General features: G+C 42.2%; 1 protein-coding gene across 2 annotated transcripts in view; it reads left to right on the top strand.

The window, feature by feature from the left end:
- Positions 1-702: 702 nt before the first annotated feature.
- The window catches only part of ppip5k2 (diphosphoinositol pentakisphosphate kinase 2), a 69,112-nt gene continuing 47,876 nt past the window's right edge, over positions 703-21,938 (top strand). For both annotated transcript variants that reach the window (XM_038970389.1, XM_038970388.1), the window contains exons 1-6: positions 703-1,045; positions 3,863-4,454; positions 5,616-5,811; positions 9,274-9,364; positions 14,924-15,009; positions 20,771-20,925. In XM_038970389.1, the coding sequence (XP_038826317.1) occupies positions 4,284-4,454; positions 5,616-5,811; positions 9,274-9,364; positions 14,924-15,009; positions 20,771-20,925 (699 nt within the window). In that variant the 5' untranslated portion in view covers positions 703-1,045; positions 3,863-4,283. The remainder of the gene's footprint in view (positions 1,046-3,862; positions 4,455-5,615; positions 5,812-9,273; positions 9,365-14,923; positions 15,010-20,770; positions 20,926-21,938) is intronic.

The following is a 21,938-nucleotide window of genomic DNA, read 5'->3' as shown; positions in this document are numbered from 1 at the left end:
TGAATCGAGCCCAACCTTGGGTTAGAAGAAGAAGAAACCTTTATTGTCCATGATCTATCAGAAAGTGTAAATATTATTTTCCTTTTTGACTCAACCCCCCAAAACACACACACACACACACACACACACCACTGAGGGGTTTGGAAGCTCATTGTCAGCAGCAGTGTGGCTCCCCGGCATAGAGTGCGTTTAGACAGGCAACCCACACCAGATCTGATTGGACAAAATACCAATTAGTGAAAAAAAATCTCAGAACTAGGCTGCCTGCCTAACGCAGCCATGTAGAACAGTTAGGGGTGCCTTGCTCAAGGGCACAACGGCAAGGGCACAATAGCCCGGCTATTGTGAAACATTCAATTCCTAGACAGTGGAATCAATACTTTCACCAAAGAAGTTCCTGTATACTCTGCTTCTTGTTTTCAAGTTTGCTTCTACCCATACTTGTGTTTTTGAGGCTTTGGAGGAATTATGTCTCTTTTCCCGCCCCTTAGTGACGACATACAAATTACGGTTTTTGGTTATTGGGGTGTATTCATTACGACAATTGTGTTGCAAAACGTTTCTTAAACGGAAATACACTGAACGAAATGGGGGCGGGACCTACCTGAATTAGTCCAATAGAAACTCTCGTTTTGCTCTGTTTGCTTACTTTTGGTTCTTAAACGGTAAACGGTTTCCGTATGAATTAGCCACCATGGAGTGGAGTTTAGTCCGCTAGTAATGAATACGCCCCTGGTATTTTGAGATTTTTAATGATAGCTGTGATAGCGCAAGATGAAAATCCCCATGCATAATTGGTAGAGTAAAACTGCAAAACACACTTGGAATAAGGTAGCTAAATCAGCATCCCTGCTAGTAACAGTGTCGGACAATGTTGGCTACAAACTAACAACAACCTTTTTCATTGCACACACATTCAGCAAGGTGTACTACTGTGTAGTTGGCAGGCTAGCTAGCTAAGCTGTCCGTGTTGTCAGAAGCCAAGCAGGACTAACTTACTTTGAAGGCATACAGACTCGACTAAGGGCGTTTCATATTAGATAAGGTAAGATACATTTTTTACATTAAGTTTAAAAAAAAAATCATTTTACATTGAGTTCACTAAGCCTTACATAAGAAGGGGAGGCACGCGTGCCTGGCCAATGTTAACAAGTCGAAGCTAGACATTTGTCAGGAAGTAACGTTACAAGCTAACTGTGCTAGGTAGCTAACGCCGTTAGCCATCGACTAGGCTAACGTTAGCGAGGTGATGTTGCACCTGTCTGGAGGAAGACCGATGAGTCATTCAATCATTTTATCTGATGAAAAGCTTTTTGAATTCCCCATTCAACTGAAAAATGCTAGTTAGCTAACCATAAGAAGATTTAGATAAGTATGTCATCCAACCCCAATGTTGATGTGATTTAGAACTATAAACGTCCTTTTCCGTTGCCCGAGTGAATGTTGATTGTAACGTCGTTAATATTATTTCACTGTCTGTCAGCTTGTCATCATTGCATGTTGTAGAAACTAGTTTACTAATGGGAAGTATCTATCCCAATGTTACTCTTATTATTCACAGACTAATAATCCTGAACAGAATACGTTTCCAGGACACAGTCAGAGAACTGGTTCACTATCAGAAGTCTATTCAATACATCTTCCTTGAACCCTATTGCAGTCTAGCCTAGTATATATGTGTGTGTGTATGGTCCACACAGAAAGGAAAACAACATCAATCAGTAGCTACAATCCAACCTGGAGACCTTGCCCTTGCATTTCAAGGTTGCACTTGTTTTGGATTGGGCATCATCTGACTATCCTGGGCTGATTGTAGCATCCTGGTCGTGCTGTGACTGACAGTTTGTTCCCATGACAGATGTCCAGTCTGAGGGTGATGGAAGGTTGCATGGTGGTGTGTGTGTGCCCAGGCAGATAAACAGTGTGTCACAAATAGCCCTATACACTACTTCTGACCAAAGTCTGATGGCACTGTATAGGGAATAAGGTGCCATTTGGGACACAGCCAGTGTCATCCAGACCTGTTTGTCTGTTTATTGAACAGACTAGCAGGTGTGGGTGGAGCGACGACGAGGTGAAGTAGGCACTGACATTTGAGTGGGATACTGTTATTTTATTGTTCCTCTTTTTAAATCTTTTTTTTCTTCTAAATTTTTAGTAAATACTTTATGAACACTTATTTTTCCTTTACTTGCATTGTTGGTTAAGGGCTTGTAAGTAAGTATTTCACATGTGACAAATACAATTTGATTTGATGTCAGCGAAACTGTGTGGTCTTATCTCTGTCAAGCAAAAGAGTGAGAATGCTGCTCAATGCACATTTTCAGCAAAATGATCTATTTGAGCTTTCTAGTCTGTGTTCATTTGTGTTGAAAGTCACTGATAAAATGTAAGTCCTTTCTAGATGACAGTTCAGAGTAGGCTACTTCTTAGTCAGGTGAAAGGATGTCAGCTAGGCCTAATATCGATGTGGAAACATTCGGAAGAAAAACAGATATAATTGGTTGATGGTGCTAGAACAACATAACATTACTGTTATTGAACAAGGCTATTTTTGGCTAGTGTTTAACCTTTGGAAAGTGTATCCATACTCTCCTGTTATAAATCCTGCATGGACCCTTTCACTTCAGGTGAGTGGTGAGCCACTGCCGCATTAATCCTGGTTCACTTGTGTCCCAGTTCAGCTGTAGGCCTATGCAATTCACTATGTTGTCTTTCTATGCATTGTCTGTATTCAAATGAATTCAATTGTTATTGGTCACATACACATATTTAGCAGATGTTATTGCGGGTGTAGCGAAATGCTTGTGGTGCTAGCTCCAACAGTACAGTAATATCTAACAATACACACATAAAAAAAAAATGGAATTAAGGAATATCTAAATATTAGGATGAGCAATGTCTGAGTGGCATTGAATAAAATACAGTAGAGTACAGTGTATAAATATGAAATGAGTAAAACAGATTGGAAACATTATTCAGGGTAAAATGAGCACGCACAGTGTCTGTTGCACCCGTTCATAGTTAGCTACCTTTTAGTTCTTCAAAGAGCAGATCTTGAAAGGGCATAGTTTTCCCAGAGCTGTCAACAGCCTGGAATATTTATGGTGGTTGAATTGGCTCAGTTCTTGTGGGCATTTGTAGAGCTACAACGACCCCAGGTGTATTTCACTCCAGAAACCCATTAGTTTTTTTTCATGAGGAATATAAAAGGCCTATGGCATGAATAGTTAGGATGATCATGTATTATACAGACAATTCTGCTGCTAACACGGATCTAGCTCTAGTGTCGTTTAATTCGAGCTCCTTTTCCCTTGCCCTCCTCATCTCCCTCTCAATGTCTCTTCACTGAATTAGGTCTATTCATTTGTGCCATTCTGTCAGACAATGCCCTCCATTTTATTTTTTACATCAGTGGCATTCCTCCCTAGCCTTCCTCTCTGCTCGCTCAGACATGAGGATTACCCGGCTATAGCCGATAAGTACCCAGTGAAAAACTTCCAAAGTGTCTCTCATCCTGCACCGTTAAAGGGAGGTTCTTAGGACAGCACACGTAACGGTCTGACCTTCCCTGTAATCTGGGTTTCACGTTCACTGTCTCTGCAATGACGTGACCCCGTTTGATAGTCCGCTCTGCTTCTTAATCAGCGGGAACCGGGAGGACAGCCGTGTGCGTCATGTTTCATTGCCGTCTTCCACTGTGTGTGTGTGTGTGTGTGTGTGCTGTATTATGCTCACAATATGACTCATGTGGAGGATGGACAAGTTCAAATATCCTTATTAGCCTCCAAATATTTGGGGCCTTTGTGATAATTTATTTTGTGGTGGACAAATAAAGCACATAAATGTTTGTGTGTTTCAGGCAAGATAGTTAGAGGACAAAAACGACATGCTGGGCTGTAAGGAACAGGACGGAGGGAGCGTAGCACCAGCTCACTGGCTGTGACCCTCTAACGGAGTACGGTAACCCAGCACGCGGATAGTGCAAGTAGACATGCACCAGGGATAAACCCATTTCCTTCCCCATCAAGTTCTTTAAACTACCCCCACCTCTTTCTCAGGGGGTCTAGTGGACCAGTTTGGGTCCCAGACAGGCAGGCTCTGGCGTATGGAAGAGAGGGTGAGGGATAAAGCCTAGTTCTTTGGGGGCTGGGAGGTGAGTAAGAGGTGTGGCATTTGGAGGAGGGAGTGCAGCAGGAGGCACAGGGCCAGCCACAGACAGGTCTGTGGTAGAGAGGGACAGGCTTCAGTCCCAGGGTCCCCAGCCACAAGACGGGCCAGCCATGTCTAAAGGAGGTGAGGCTCCAGACGGCGGGGAACACCCTCGCTTCTTCGTAGGCTGCGACGACAACGAGGGCGAGGAATTGCTGGACCCCGGGCGGGTCATGGGCTACGACTGCCTCTACGAAAATGTGGAAGAAGAGGAGGACGAGGATGACGAGATGTATGATTCGGTGAGTTGATTTGCCCATAGAGATCGTCAGAGTGACTGAAGATAAAGCGTCCATCTTTATAAGGAGAAGATCATCCAAGTCATAACAAAATAGGCACAATTGAGACTGCAGTGGAGGCACTTGATTCTGCACTAAATGTAAATCTATGGCTTTTGATCGAAGTCCATTTTTAGGTGCAATATGCTCACGTATAAAGTTACTTTCCAGGTTCTGAATTGAGCAAAGTGTTCACACACAACAAAGTGAATCCTCAGTCTGTTCAAATCTTCACACAGACTGTTTCATAAGTGTTTTTGGAGCATCTAATAGTGCAACATCATGGAAATTAGAGATTTATGTCACAGTACATGTTATAGGATTTGATCAGGATTTGTCTGAGATGTTGCAGTGGAAATTGGGAGTTGATCTCATATATTTGCATTGGGCATCTTTCTGAACAAGCATATCATGTTTAATGAATATATGTGTGTAACTCCAAACACCTAAATGAATTGTCTTCCATTCTAAAGCTTGTGATGGTTGAACGTTCTATTTTGAATCCGCTTTGCTGAATATTGTCAGTTGTTATATAACTGTCAATGCCGTTACATCTACTGTATGAAGAATTGATCAGCTTACATTTCCCCCCCCCAAAAATTAAACTGTAATGTTCCTTGAACAATCCTAAATAAAATGGTTGGTTTACATAACAAGTGTGTTGTACCATTGTCATGCACGGTAAAATACTGGTATGATGACATCGTTTTTAAAGAATGACCCAGAGTGGACAGTCAGTTGTCTAGAAAGAGGCTCATTAGGCAATCTACCAACTGACCTAAAGTAGACAGTCCGATAGCTGTCTAGGGAGAGTCTCATAGCATCAAGTTCCTCTCCCCTCCCTAATCTGTAATGATCTCAAAACAAACCAAATGGTTGTCTCCTGGGAATTGGCTTTCACCTGTCCAGTTCTTGCCCACAAGTGGAAATTACTAAAAGAAGACAAGGCGAGGAAAGCACTTGAGACTATTGAGATGCACCCATTGGTGCCTATTCCTCCATCTCCTCTCCCTAGTGAGGGAGGCACACGAGGGACTATTGCATTGCACCAAGGTTATAGGCTGTGTTCCAATACTCTATAGCATCCTGTCCTCATCCCCTATTCCTCCATCTCTTCTCCCCTAGCCTCCTGAGAGGCAGATCGTTGTGGGCATCTGTGCCATGTCCAAGAAGTCCAAGTCCAAGCCCATGAAGGAGATCCTGGAGCGCCTCTGTCTGTTCAAGTACATCACGGTGGTGACCATCGAGGAGGAGGTCATCCTCAACGAGCCTGTGGACAACTGGCCACTCTGTGACTGCCTCATCTCATTTCACTCCAAAGGTGAGCGCTGTGTTACCATGCACGTGCGCATGTGCGTATCAACAAACACACAAGCGCATAAACACACGTACACATGAATAAACACACACATACACCCTGGGTTACCATGGACACGCTGGGTTTGTGTGCGGACACACAAACACAATTTATAAACAAACAAACACAGTAGGGATGTGACAAATGTACAATGTTTAAATGGCCATTTTTGGCCATTCACAATGCAGATGGTCTACATCGTGCTGCCTGTGGAGAGAGAGAACATTTGATCATTTATGCTGCTCTTGCTTTTCACGAGAGTGGCGTGTGTAGGTTATTGTCGTCCAATCACAAGGCATCAAACCGGTTAGTAATCAGGAGATATCTAGGCTAATAGATTGGAAGGTTAGTAATCAGGAGATATCTAGGCTAATAGATTGGAAGGCTAGTTATCAGGAGATATCTAGGTTAATAGATTGGAAGGCTAGTAATCAGGAGATATCTAGGTTAATAGATTGGAAGGCTAGTAATCAGGAGATATCTGGGCTAATAGATTGGAAGGCTAGTTATCAGGAGATATCTAGGCTAATAGATTGGAAGGCTAGTAATCAGGAGATATCTAGGCTAATAGATTGGAAGGCTAGTAATCAGGAGATATCTAGGCTAATAGATTGGAAGGCTAGTAATCAGGAGATATCTAGGTTAATAGATTGGAAGGTTAGTAATCAGGAGATATCTAGGCTAATAGGTTGGAAGGCTAGTTATCAGGAGATATCTAGGCTAATAGGTTGGAAGGCTAGTTATCAGGAGATATCTAGGTTAATAGATTGGAAGACTAGTTATCAGGAGATATCTAGGTTAATAGGTTGGAAGACTAGTTATCAGGAGATATCTAGGCTAATAGGTTGGAAGGCTAGTTATCAGGAGATATCTAGGCTAATAGGTTGGAAGGCTAGTTATCAGGAGATATCTAGGTTAATAGATTGGAAGACTAGTTATCAGGAGATATCTAGGCTAATAGGTTGGAAGGCTAGTTATCAGGAGATATCTAGGTTAATAGATTGGAAGACTAGTTATCAGGAGATATCTAGGTTAATAGATTGGAAGGCTAGTAATCAGGAGATATCTAGGCTAATAGGTTGGAAGGCTAGTAATCAGGAGATATCTAGGCTAATGGATTGGAAGGCTAGTAATCAGGAGATATCTAGGCTAATGGATTGGAAGGCTAGTAATCAGGAGATATCTAGGCTAATGGATTGGAAGGCTAGTAATCAGGAGATATCTAGGCTAATAGGTTGGAAGGCTAGTAATCAGGAGATATCTAGGCTAATGGATTGGAAGGCTAGTAATCAGGAGATATCTAGGCTAATAGGTTGGAAGGCTAGTTATCAGGAGATATCTAGGCTAATGGATGGAAAGCTAGTTATCAGGAGATATCTAGGCTAATGGATTGGAAGGCTAGTAATCAGGAGATATCTAGGCTAATAGGTTGGAAGGCTAGTAATCAGGAGATATCTAGGCTAATGGATGGAAGGCTAGTAATCAGGAGATATCTAGGCTAATAGGTTGGAAGGCTAGTAATCAGGAGATATCTAGGCTAATAGATTGGAAGGCTAGTAATCAGGAGATATCTAGGCTAATGGATGGAAAGCTAGTTATCAGGAGATATCTAGGCTAATGGATTGGAAGGCTAGTAATCAGGAGATATCTAGGCTAATAGGTTGGAAGGCTAGTAATCAGGAGATATCTAGGCTAATGGATGGAAGGCTAGTAATCAGGAGATATCTAGGCTAATAGATTGGAAGGCTAGTAATCAGGAGATATCTAGGCTAATGGATGGAAAGCTAGTTATCAGGGATTTCATTTAACATTATCGATCCCAACTTTGTTGAAACGTTCACACCACGAACACATGCACATACGTAAACACATATTTAAACACACGCGCACACACACACACACATATAAACAAACTCATACACACACATACTCACTTACCCACGCCCTCGCATACATAGCCCTCATTGTTTAGGTTGACACTGCTGTTCATTCATCACAAGACGGTTCAGTGTTTTGAAATGTGCAACATTGCGTAACCGTGACTGGAAGAAGGCAAGGGGGTGTTTTTAAAGACAGAAGAGGCATGTGCTTCAGCACATACAGTATTTCCTTTAAGGGATACTTTACCCAAATTAGGATGATTTGCACACGAAGCGTGAAAAAGGATAAGGAAAAAAATATGTAATTGAGTAAAGTATCTTACACTGATTGTGTAGCTCAAAGTTACTTATAGATGATTTGGACATGAAGTGCAAAATACTAATATTGATAACATTGACTTGCATTGGATATGTGCCACAAATGCTAAAATGTTTGCATTTGGAAACAGTGGCCAGGTAAACAAAACAAAAGACTAGACAGCTTACAAGGTATGACAACAGGGTAAGGGAAACTACACACATTTATTTTATTTGGGTGAACTATCCCTTTTAAGGAGTTACAGCACTGGTGCTTCTGACTTCGTGTTGTAATTGACATGTAATGTGTACTCATTGTTTCCTGTGTCTGCACGTCCAAAGTTACGTGGAGGGGGGGGGGGGGGTGTCACCCTGCTTTTCTTAAACCATTGCTCTGTCCCAAATTAGGGCTGGGATTTGCCAGGGACCTCATGATACGATATTATCACGATCACGATATATCGTCAAAAATAATATCCTGATATATACCAATTAAAGCCCCCCCCCCCCCTTTCCCTGCCTGCAATTCTTTGGACCAGGGCCCATATGTAAACAGACCTCTCTCCAGACAAGTGATTTATTTACTACGTAGTCCTCGTCTGCCAAGAAGCTGTGATGAGATTTGGTCAGCTGCCAAGCGGCCTGTAGTTAAGTTTGTTTACGGCTGGTGGTTTATTTCAGCTTGTTGTTTAGACTCGTCCCCTAGACCTCAACTCTAGCTGGTAACCTAAGAGGTTTAGTTTGTGTCCCAAAATACACCCTATTCCCTACATAGTGCACAACTTTAGACCAGAGCTCTATGGCACCCTATTCCCTACATAGTGCACAACTTTAGACCAGAGCTCTATGGCACCCTATTCCCTACATAGTGCACTACTTTAGACCAGAGCCCTGGTAGTGCACTGTGTAGGGAATATGATGCCATTTTGGATGCTCATTAGTTATTTTGTCATATGAGCTAAACAGTAAAGCAAACATGTTACCTCTCAATGTATTGTAGAGAGAGAGCGAGAGAGAGAAACACATGCCTGTTTAGTTCACACAATCTCTGCTAGTAAGGCCTTTAAACCAAGGGCTTTACAAGGAAATGCCTTCGTATGAAGTGAAAAAGTTGCAAATGTTTTAGGAAATTAGCCATTAGCAAATGTACTTTCCTCCGTCCTCCTGGCACAGAGGTCTTTTGAATGAGCTTGACTTCACATCTGTTCTCCTACAAACACATGTTGTTTTTATTGGTCTTATTTTTCAGGTTTTCCATTGGACAAAGCAGTAGCCTATGAGAAACTCAGAAACCCGTTTGTCATCAATGATCTGGATCTCCAGTACTACATCCAAGACAGGTAAGGTGATTGACAGTTGCTATGGGAATCATGACCATATCTGGTCAACGGCATGTGTTGGACAATAGGTCCTGACATGCTGTTGCTCATTCTTCACATTATGGTTGCTAATAGTCATTGGTGGATAACTGAGCAATGCTGAAGTTTATTATCAAAGGGAGAATGATATGTTCCCCTCTGCTGATGTTTGATGCCTTGGCCTATGTCCCAATCAAGAGAATCTAGTGTCTTCATTTCTCATGAAACAAATACCACTGTTTCACTAAAGGCAAAGGTGTAGAACTCTTGTCAGAAGGCAGCAATGTATGCTTCCTCAAATTAAACTTGGGTTGGGTGATTGATCATTAATTGATCAATCATGTTGAATGAAACACTAGAAAATACTCACTATAGACCATCCACAAAAATGTCCTTCGCCCGTTTCTAAACTTTTGCATTGTTCAATAATCCACTAGTCAAAAGGCATGTGTTGGACAATAGATCTTGACATGCTGTTGCCCATTCTTCACATTATGGTTGCTAATTAAAGGGTTCCTGAGTGGCGCAGTGGTCTAAAGCACTGCATCTCAGTGCTAGAGGCGTCACTACAGACCCTGGTTCCATCCTGGGCTGTATCACATCCGGCTGTGATCGGGAGTCTCATAGGGCGGCGCACATTTGGCAGAGGCAGTGAAATTCCACATGACCGTTTAGTCACGGTAATTAGGATTCTCCAAGCTCTGATGCTGGTCATTGGTAGCCTACCAAACTTGCTAATAACTGCCTGGTACTCAGCACTCTCTTGTCCCTCTAATCACTCCGACATCAATGCAAATGTAATTGAAAATCGAATAAAACACTTCATGAGAGCCCATGAGCTCATGTTGCGCAACATTTCTATAGGCTATGTAATTGCATGAGAAAACATAGTGATGGCTGCTAATAAAAAGAGGAGGATCCCATCAGCTTTCTATAGGCTAGGCCTACTATATTTCTCAACTTTCCTAATATTAAGCACATTGATTATATTTACAACAGGAGTATAGCCTACCTGGCTGGCATGAAAATAAAACACGGGGAAAAGCATCCCCCATTCGCTATTTTTTTTAAATGTAACCTTTATTTAACTAGGCAAGTCAGTTAAGAACAAATTCGTATTTACAATGACGGCCTACCCCAGCCAAACCCGGACAACGCTGGGCCAATTTTGCGCCGCCCTATGGAACTCCCAATCACAGCCGGATGTGATGCAGCCTGGATTCGAACCACGTGCTGCAGTGACGTCTCTTGCACTGGGATGCAGTGTCTTATGCATAGATTACATATTTTTTTCCTGCTGCCCCTGTTTCGATACAGGTGCATGATAATTGTCCATTCTAAATATAAACAAATGTCACACATATATTGTTTAGTATATGTAAATACAAGTTTAAATCAAGAATAGTCTGACGGGTGACAATATTAGCCTATCACTTGTGAATGATATATTATCACTTGTGAATGATGCCCAACATAAGAAACAATGCCTTTTTTTGTGACTTGAGTCATAGTTGCACACCTCATGTAGCCTAGCCCATAGGCCTATATGTTTCAATAAGGTTTGTATCAAAACTAAAGTGGCCCAAAAAAATAAAGCACATTACCGGTAATCCGCTTCACAAGGGTTGTAGAGCCTAACTGGCATATATAAGCAGCGCGTGAGTTTCAATTTTGGGAAAGATAATTTTCACCATTAAAAATGTACCTTTTTATAATAAAAGCATTACATGCATAATTGCATTTGCGGTCACTTTTGATAATGGTGTTTTCTGCTAATGGAACATTAGCACTTATAACCTACTACCATGTGTGCATTGCTGTGCTTATAATGTGAAGAAATAGCCTAATAGTTTCTAACATTTTAAGCTAAACGTTCTGATCTGTTGCGTCAGCCACATTGCATAAAAAAGGTTTTTTGATGCTAGTGGTTGTATTAATTTTGGAACTATTGCATCCCACAACTGTCCCAGACTGTTTGGTATATTGAATGAATGTCTTGGAAGATAATGATTCGTAACAGAAACGTGTATATATAATAGCTTATTATATATTGGGTGGTTCGAGCCCTGAATGCTGATTGGCCTAAAGCCGTGGTATATCGGACCGTATACCATGGGTATGACAACATTCATTTTTACTGCTCTAATTACGTTGGTAACCAGTTTATAATAGCAATAAGGCACCTCAGGGGTTTGTGGTATATGGCCAATATACCACGGCTAAGGCCTGTATCCAGGCACTCCGCGTTGCGTCTTATGTAAGAACTGCCCTTAGCCATGGTATATTGGCCATATACCACATCCCCTCGAGCCTTATTGTTACTGATACACCAAACACACCACCTCATTTCCGCGCGCGAATGTCAGTTACTAGACAGAATGAGCTTTTGATTGAAACAGCGTGTGAATGTCGGTTACTAGGTAGAAGGAGCTTTGATTGAAACAGCGTGTGAATGTTGGTTACTAGGTAGAAGGAGCTTTGATTGAAACAGCGTGTGAATGTTGGTTACTAGGTAGAAGGAGCTTTGATTGAAACAGCGTGTGAATGTCGGTTACTAGGCAGAATGAGCTTTGATTGAAACAGCGTGTGAATGTTGGTTACTAGGTAGAAGGAGCTTTGATTGAAACAGCGTGTGAATGCAGGTTACTAGGTAGAATGGGTTTTGATTGAAACAGCGTGTGAATGCAGGTTACTAGGTAGAATGGGCTTAGATTGGAACAGTGTGTGAATGCAAGTTACTAGGTAGAATGAGCTTTGATTGAAACAGTGTGAATGCAGGTTACTAGGCAGAATGAGCTTTGATTGAAACAAAATACAGGAAGGTTATATGTAAGTATTTCACTGTAAGGCCTACACCTGTTGTATTCGGCACGTGACAAATACATTTTTGATTAGAAAATGTGATTTATATAGTAAACACCATCTGCTCTAATTTGCTTACAAAACAGTTGCAAGAAGATCTACATGCATATTCCGGTCTAAATGCATGCATGTATGTAGGCTACGCTGGCCCATAAAACCATCCTGTTGTCCCGCATTTGGGTATTTTTAAATGTGGTCACCCTACCGGCATCAGTGAGAAAAAAGAACCTGCTGGAAAGTAGCCTCCATCTGCTATTGTAGTGCGTAGGATGACATGTCTTTATCCCCTGCCCCTGTTCCGGCCCATTTGCTAATGGTCCACTCTAAGTCAAAACTAATTTCACATATTAGTAAAGACGAGATTCAATTGAGAGTAGTCTGATGGGTGAAAATATGATCACTTGATGAGAGAACAGTTTGTGCAGCCTGAGGCGAGGAATAGAGCTCAAGCTTTTTTCCCCATGATTTTTCTCAAATCATCAATAGCTTATAGTCGCATCATACAGACCATATATCTTTTGATTTCTAAGACATTTTAAGGTTTGTATCATTCACAACTAAAGTTACCAAATAACTCTAAATCAAATGTATTTATATAGCCCTTCTTACATCAGCTGATATATCAAAGTGCTGTACAGAAACCCAGCCTAGAACCCCAAACAGCAAGCAATGCAGGTGTAGAAGCATGGTGGCTAGGAAAAACTCCCTAGAAAGGCCAAAACCTAGAAAGAAACCTAGAGAGGAACCAGGCTATGAGGGGTGGCCAGTCCTCTTCTGGCTGTGCCGGGTGGAGATTATAACAGAACATGGCCAAGATGTTCAAATGTTCATAAATGACCAGCATGGTCAAATAATAGTAATCACAGTGAACAGGTCAGGGTTCCATAGCCGCAGGCAGAACAGTTGAAACTGGAGCAGCAGCACGGCCAGGTGGACTGGGGACAACTAGTGATCATGCCAGGTAGTCCTGAGGCATGGTCCTAGGGCTCAGGTCCTCTGAGAGAAAGAAAGAGAGAATTAGAGAGCATACTTACATTCACACAGGACATCGGATAACACAGGAGAAATACTCCAGATATAACAGACTGACCCTAGCCCCACTACACATAAACTACTGCAGCATAAATAGTGAAGGCTGAGACAGGAGGGGTCAGGAGACACTGTGGCCCCATCCGATGATACCCCCGGACCGGGCCAAACAGGCAGGATAGAACCCCACCCACTTTGCCAAAGCACAGCCCCCACACCACTAGAGGGATATCTTCAACCACCAACTTACCATCCTGAGATGAGGCTGAGTATAGCCCACAAAGATCTCCGCCACGGCACAACCCAAGGGGGGGTGCCAACCCGGACAGGAAGATCACGTCAGTGACTCAACCCACTCAAGTGATGCACCCCTCCTAGGGACGGCATGGAAGAGCATCAGTAAGCCAGTGACTCAGCCCCTGTAATAGGGTTAGAGTCAGAGAATCCCAGAATCTAAATCTAGCATATAGGACCTGTTTCAAATGATCACTTTTACACTCAACATCAACACTTTATATGCTTGCGCACTTGCTCTGGAATGGGAAAAAATATCCTTTCCATTTTATTCAAGTAAATTTAGTAATATTATTCTTAATATAAGGGCATGGGACTTATAAGTGTTTATGTTAATTAACGGTCAATTACCGTGAGACCGGCAGTCTTCTGCATGACAATAACCGGCTGACAAAGTTCAATGACCACCGCAGCCCTAATAGAGTCAAAGACATTAACATGATGAACCATATTAAGTTTGGCATTGATATTGTAAAAAAATAAGGAAATTATTAACAATTAACTTTTTTGTCTAAAATGCTTAAAATAATCATTAAAAAAACCTTATTGTGGACTAAGTCAGATTCACTCCAAATGTACTCTTTGGACTCATCACAATAGTCCCTAAAGAGTTTGAGAAAGAAAAACGTTGAGGCATTCAAAGACGGACACACTATACCAGTAGATGCATATTAGCGAATACCCAGCTAAAAGCTGTGATTTATTGTTTTAATATAGTTAATACTGTGCTGATTTGGACGCACCTCATTGCTGATTGGCTGTACAATGGGCCTATCCTATATTTACGATATGAAACAAAACTTGACACCCACCACTTGATATAGTGTAAATGCAAAGTCAATAGATGCTAATGAAAGGCCAGTTCAATCAAGAAGCAGGGTGAAAAGGGATACTTCGGGATTTTGCCAATCTACTTCCAAAAAGTAAATCAACTCGTGGATACTATTTTTATGTCTCTGTGTCCAGTATGAAAGAAGTTACAGGTAGTTTTGCGAGCCAATGCTAACTAGCGTTAGCACAATAACTGGAAGTCAGATACCCATAGACTTCGTCATTGCGCTAACGCTAGCTAGCAATTGCTCTGGCACTAGTTAGCAACTTCCATAAAACCACATGCAGAGACAGAAAATTGGAATCCATGAGTTCATGTAACTCCGGGGAAGTGGATAAAGGGTTAAAATCCTGAAGTATTCCTTTAAAAAAGTGGTCACATTCAGAAAGACTTGAAACAGCACACAGCTGTTTGAAGGTAAAGCCTTGCTGCAGGCTAATTTACTCCACACAGCTAATGAAAAGTGGTTTGATCCCTGTGTTGTTGATGCTCAGTCAGCTGATCTAGCATTTATTTTCCTCCAGGAGGGAGGTGTACCGGATCCTGAAGAACCAGGGCATCCTGCTCCCACGTTACGCCGTTCTCAACAGAGACCCTGCGAGACCAGAGGGTTAGTACCCAGTACCTTAAAGGTCAAAGCACTGTTTCTCAATCCTGGTCCTGGCAGTCCAAAGTTGGTCACATTTTTCCCTTAGCACTAACACACCTGATTCCAATAATCAGAGGCTTGATGATGAGTTGATTGGTTGAATTAAGTTTTTGGATGCTAGGGAAAAATCTAAAATGTGCTTTCAGACTTCAAAAGTAATCTAATGTCAAGATGAGTACTTATCATGTACAGTGGGGAGAACAAGTATTTGATACACTGCCGATTTTGCAGGTTTTCCTACTTACAAAGCATGTAGAGGTCTGTAATTTTTATCATAGGTACACTTCAACTGTGAGAGACGGAATCTAAAACAAAAATCCAGAAAATCACATTGTATGATTTCTAAGTAATTCATTTGCATTTTATTGCATGACATAAGTATTTGATACATCAGAAAAGCAGAACTTAATATTTGGTACAGAAACCTTTGTTTGGAATTACAGAGATCATACGTTTCCTGGAGTTCTTGACCAGGTTTGCACACACTGCAGCAGGGATTTTGGCCCACTCCTCCATACAGACCTTCTCCAGATCCTTCAGGTTTCGGGGCTGTCGCTGGGCAATACGGACTTTCAGCTCCCTCCAAAGATTTTCTATGGAGTTCAGGTCTGGAGACTGGCTAGGCCACTCCAGGACCTTGAGATGCTTCTTACAGAGCCACTCCTTAGTTGGCCTGGCTGTGTGTTTCGGGTCGTTGTCATGCTGGAAGACCCAACCACGACCCATCTTGAATGCTCTTACTGAGGGAAGGAGGTTGTTGGCCAAGATCTCGTGATACATGGCCCCATCCATCCTCCCCTTAATACGGTGCAGTCATCCTGTCCCCTTTGCAGAAAAGCATCCCCAAAGAATGATGTTTCCACCTCCATGCTTCACGGTTGGGATGGTGTTCTACTCATCCTTCTTCTTCCTCCAAACACAGTGAGTGGAGTTTAGACCAAAAAGCTCTATTTTTGTCTCATCAGACCACACAACCTTCTCCCATTCCTCCTCTGGATCATCCAGATAGTCATTGGCAAACTTCAGACTGGCCTGGACATGCGCTGGCTTGAGCAGGGGGACCTTGCGTGCGCTGCAGGATTTTAATCCATGACGGCGTAGTGTGTTACTAATGGTTTTCTTTGAGACTGTGGTCCCAGCTCTCTTCAGGTCATTGTCCAGGTCCTGCCGTGTAGTTCTGGGCTGATCCCTCACCTTCCTCATGATCATTGATGCCCCACGAGGTGAGATCTTGCATGGAGCCCCAGACCGAGGGTGATTGACCGTCATCTTGAACTTCTTCCATTTTCTAATAATTGTGCCAACAGTTGTTGCCTTCTCACCAAGCTGCTTGCCTATTGTCCTGTAGCCCATCCCAGCCTTGTGCAGGTCTACAATTTTATCCCTGATGTCCTTACACAGCTCTCTGGTCTTGGCCATTGTGGAGAGGTTGGAGTCTGTTTGATTGAGTGTGTGGACAGGTGTCTTTTATACAGGTAACGAGTTCAAACAGGTGCAGTTAATACAGGTAATGAAAAAACTAACAGGTCTGTGAGAGCCGGAATTGTTACTGGTTGGTAGGTGATCAAATACTTATGTCATGCAATAAAATGCAAATTAATTACTTAAAAAATCATACAATGTGATTTTCTGGATTTTTGTTTTAGATTCCGTCTCACAGTTGAAGTGATAAAAATTACAGACCTCTACATGCTTTACATGCAAAATCGGCAGTGTATCAAATACTTGTTCTCCCCACTGTATATAGATCCAGCTATGCCTCAAACCCAAAGATTAATGGAAAAGATGAGCACAGCTAATCTTTAAATCAAATGGTGCTTCTCTTTTCCATTCATCTTGGTATTGTGGCATATAGCTGGATCTACAAAAGGGATGGCCTGTAATGTGGACTTACCTCAACAGAAGAACAGGCTTGAGGTTTGCAAACATCAGACAAGCTTTGAAGTGTAATGTCCCTTTAAGTTTATTCATAGAATATGGGGCACGTTCTCAAATACGCCTCTGTATACCTTAATGATGGTGACAAAAAAGTGTTTCAGTATAGGAATATAACATTATGAATCACTGTCAGATCAGTGTTTAGGCCATTGTGTTATTCTCCATTTGATTTCTGCCCAGCACCTCACGTTAGACTGTAAACATCCTGTTGCACTGCTTGGTCTGTGCCATAGTTCTTTTGTTGTAGTTTATTCTTATGATAATCCAAACAGAAATTGTGTCCAAAGATTTACTCACGAACCACGTTTCCATCCACAGTTGTAATGCAAGTAAAGTTCAACCGTGTGGAAAGGAAACTATGACAGCTGTGATAGAAAAAGGATGTTTCGGCACAATTCTATAAATGACAACAGATAAATTGTTTGTTCAACATGGTTGGATCTTTTTGTGTCTGTAAATTGAATTATGTGAGAAATGGTGGCGGAAATGCCTTTATGCGCAAATATTGATAAAATAACCACTTATCCATAATAATCTCATCATGTAGACTAGCCTACCCACACATCCTACCGCACTATATCGGCAAGCTGTTGGCTAGAGTGCCAAGACCAGAGGAGGCACCTTTGCTATTCAACGCAACAGTTTTTTGTGACAAAACTATCAGTAGAGTTGAAAATGTGATAAACACATTGACCTGTAGATTTTTATTCTGTATGTTAAAAGTTAAGCGAAAAGGTCCATTTTCTGTGCACTACTTTCATCACGCACTAATTTCTATCCTCAACGAGTCCGTTTGGTGGAAACACCGCTGGGGGTGAAATGTGCATATTGTCTTTATGTAGAATTTAGAATATTTGCATGAAAACCTAGCCAGTGATGTTATTTGTCTAGTCCAATATGTCCCCTTTTTTTCTCCATGTCTACTGGCATCATTTTGACAGAGCTCAATATACAAACTAATTTTTTACATTTTTAAATCTGTTGTATCTGGAATGGAGTCAATCAGGACTGCTTAAATTTCTCTCTCGTCCTTTAGATTGCTGCAAACATAAGATTACTGGCATGTAGAAAGGTTACAGGGATAAAACTCTTTTACATTTCAGTCTTAAAATGGCAACTAGCCATGACTGTGAAACAGATGGGGAAACAATACTGTTTTAGCGGAAACAATCCTGTTATAAAGGACAATGCAGCCATTTGGCATCTGAAATGAACCCCCACCATCATGTTCAAATCCAATAGGAATATGAGCTACGGCTGGGTAGACCTGTTCACACCACATCTGTTGCTGTTGGCAATTAAAGGCCATTCAGCTACGGCTTAAATTTAGCTCATTCCTTTGATGGTAGAGCCTTTCCCAAGTGTACGTCATCAACACTTCTCTGAGATGAATTTAGATCAGACCATTGATCATTCAGGATGCCTCATTGTCTAGATTTGATGCCTCATTGTTGTTTGAATGGCAACCACACAATGTTTGAATGGGCACCAGGTCTAATCCAGTCCTGGTACACAGGGTTGTGTTCATTAAAATGAAAATGTTCAGATAGGCCTATAGGCTCAGCTGTGTAATGTAGCTGCAGTGAACCGTGTGTGTTAGCAGCTGTCTCGTTCCCATCCACCCCCTGCTCTGAGGAGTAAAACTGGAGCACCACTAGGCCTGGGAGACCTGCTTCCTGTCTCAGTCCTGTCTCAGCTCTGCACTGCTTAGTGATTATACACCCACTCACGCTGGTGTTTCGAACTCTCTCTGCCACGTTCCCTCTCTCCCACTTGCTCTCCCGCTCTCGCTCTCTCACACTCGCTCTTGCTCTCCCTTTTCCAGGATTATGTACTGTAGACTAGTCCTTCTGTCTCCTCTGTCTTTCTCGCTCTCCTCTCTTTCCCTGTTTTTCTCTACTGGTTCTCTAGTATGGGTGGCCAATTTAAGGAGGTCATCTGTTGACATGACAGCTGTCTGCTTTGACCTCTCTGACTCTTGGCTTCCATTGTGATAAATGGGATATACTGTGGTGTTTCTTTTCCTTTCTATGGAATGGAATCTCTACTACAATTCCATGTTTCATCTCTGCGTTCATATTTATTGAAATAAACTGTGTAGGATTCCATGTATTTACCAGAGGATATTGAGAAGGCCTATTTAGAACGGCCAATGGGCATTCGTCAAGTGAACTTAAACACCCCGCCCATTGTATCAGAACACTAAGGGGACTTTTCAGACCAGCATCCTGTTAATAGGCCTATTAGCCTGATACGAAACCTTACCATAACCTCAACCAATTCGTAAATTAAATATCAGATTGCAAGTCTGCCACGTCCACTTAGTTTTTCCCGTTGGAACAGGCCTTTTCAGGCACGCAGCAGTAAAGTGGCTGTGAGTGACGACTGCTGTGGAATCTAGCAGATAAGCCTCTGTGCAAACGGAGAAACCTTCCCTCCCAAAGTCGGTTGTGTCCTAGCCAGTGGGGTCACAGGTACTTTACTCATACATAGTCACTGCCATGGAGGATTTTATTAGGTTTATAGGTGAGAAACCATCTGGCCCCATTTTAATTTAGCAGTTTAGTGACTGCTGTTTTTGGGGGGTTTTCTGTGAGGCACATGCAGATGGGCAACACTATGCTTTAGCCAATGTATTTAAAGCCGCTATGCTGCATCAGTTGGGCAACAGGTTATAATGCTTTTAAAGGGAGCATTAAATTTCAGATGGTTGACAACAGAATTTAATTTTCATTCATTTTAAAGCAGAAAAAAATGTCCTTTTTAAAAAGTCACCAGAAGTGACCTTCTCAGTCCCCCCCCCCCCCCCCCCCCCCCAACAAACACGCTTACTTTGCCTCCGCTGCTAAACTAAAATCCTAATAGAAACACTGTCCTGGCATAAGAAGATTAGAGTTTCCCTTTTCTGTTGGATAAAGCCGGATTATATAGGGAGAAAAGCATCAATGTATGAAATTCTGGCGCACCGCAAGATGCGTATGAAGATGCCTATGAACTGTCAGGATATCCAAGAAACTCCATTTTCTATCTCTATCTGTTTCTCTCATCTCCGTTACTACGGTGTCTGCATCGCAGAATAGTGGTTACCATAGCCTGTTTTACCACCTGCCATTCAAATAACAATTGCATCATTCATCCACTCTCCGCTCAAATCGGGTGAAAGAATCCGTCTAAAATACTCTCATTGTCAGGGGTTATCAACCATTGTTTTAGATATTTACCGGATGTGCAGAATTTCTCGTCTCTTTCTGCTCTCTTCTGCTCTCTTTATTGTAATTCAATATTTTTTTAGACGGATTCTATCAAGTGATTTGAACAGAGAGTGGATGACAATGATACAATTGTTATTTGAATGACAGGTTGTAAAATTCTAATCAAATGTTATTTGTCACATGCGCCGAATACAGTGAAATGTTTACTTACAAGCGCCCTAAACCAACAATGCAGTTTAAAAATATAAATACCTAAAAAATAAAAAAGAAGAAGAAGAAATAAAAGTAACAAATAATTAAAGAGCAGCCGTAAAAGAGGCTATGGTAACAACTCTTCTGTGACGCAGACACCATAGAAACACTGTACTAACACCAGCACAAACAGATCTGGGACCAGGCTACAGAATTGGTTGGTTTTGTGCTGGACTATTAAATGGCTGCACAGGGTATATCTCTTTGACCAGGGTTAGTGACCACTGTTGTATGTAAAGAGTTGCTGCTAAGGGGTCTGAATGAAGATCAAGGCCTGCTCATCCCATAGATAACCAGTTGTATGTGCCGTCTCTGTCCAGAGTGTAACCTGGTGGAGGGGGAGGACCACGTGGAGGTGAACGGTGAAGTGTTCCAGAAGCCCTTTGTGGAGAAGCCTGTGAGCGCCGAGGACCACAATGTCTACATCTATTACCCCACGTCGGCCGGAGGGGGCAGCCAGAGGCTCTTCCGCAAGGTTAGGATGCACACAAAAGGTCATGACATCCATCCATACACTAATAGGCCCTATATATATATCTCACACACACACTATAAGTATGTGGACACCTCTTCAAATTAGTTGATTCGGCTATTTCAGCCACACCCGTTGCTGACAGGTGTATGAAATCGAGCACACAGTCATGCAATCTCCATAGACAAACATTGGCAGTAAAATGGCCTTACTGAAGAGCTCAGTGACTTTCAATGAGGCACAGTCAAAGGATGCCACCTTTCCAACAAGTCAGTTCATCAAATGTCTGCCCTGCTAGAGCTGCCCCAGTCAACTAAGTGCTGCTATTGTGAAGTGAAAACGTCTAGGAGCAACAATGGCTCAGTCGCGAAGTGATAGGCCACACACGCTTACAGAACGGGACAGAGTACTGAAGAATATATATATATTTTTTAAATCGTCTGTCTGTTGTATCAGTCATTACCAAGTTCCAAACTGCATCTGGAAGCAACTTCAGCACAATAACTGTTCGTCGGGAGCTTCATGAAAGGGGTTTCCATGGCCAAGCAGCCACACACAAGCCTAAGATCACCATGCACTAACTCAAGCGGAATGGTGTAAAGCTCAATGCTATTGGACTCTGGAGCAGTGAAAACTCGTTCTCTGGAGTGATGAATCACGCTTCACCATCTGGCAGTCTGACGGACGAATCTGCGTTTGGCGGATGCCAGGAGAACGCTACCTGCCCCAATGCATAGAGCCAACTAAAGTTTGGTGTTGGAGTAATAATGGTCTGGGGCTGTTTTTCGGGCTAAGCCCCTTAGCTCCAGGGAAGGGAAATCTTAACGCTACAGCATACAATGACATTCTAGATGATTCTGTGCTTCCAGCTTTGTGGCAACAGTTTGGGGAAGGCCCTTTCCTGTTTCAGCATGACAATGCCACCGTGCACAAAGCGAGGTCCATACAGAAATGGTTTGTCAAGATCAGTGTGGAAGAACTTGACTGCATTGACCTCAACCCCATCAAACACCTTT

Source organism: Salvelinus namaycush, chromosome 31 (genome assembly GCF_016432855.1).
Source record: "Salvelinus namaycush isolate Seneca chromosome 31, SaNama_1.0, whole genome shotgun sequence".
NCBI classification, from domain to species: Eukaryota; Metazoa; Chordata; class Actinopteri; order Salmoniformes; family Salmonidae; genus Salvelinus; species Salvelinus namaycush.
The sequence above is the reverse complement of the archived record's forward strand: the minus strand, read 5'-3'. Positions and strand labels throughout refer to the sequence as shown.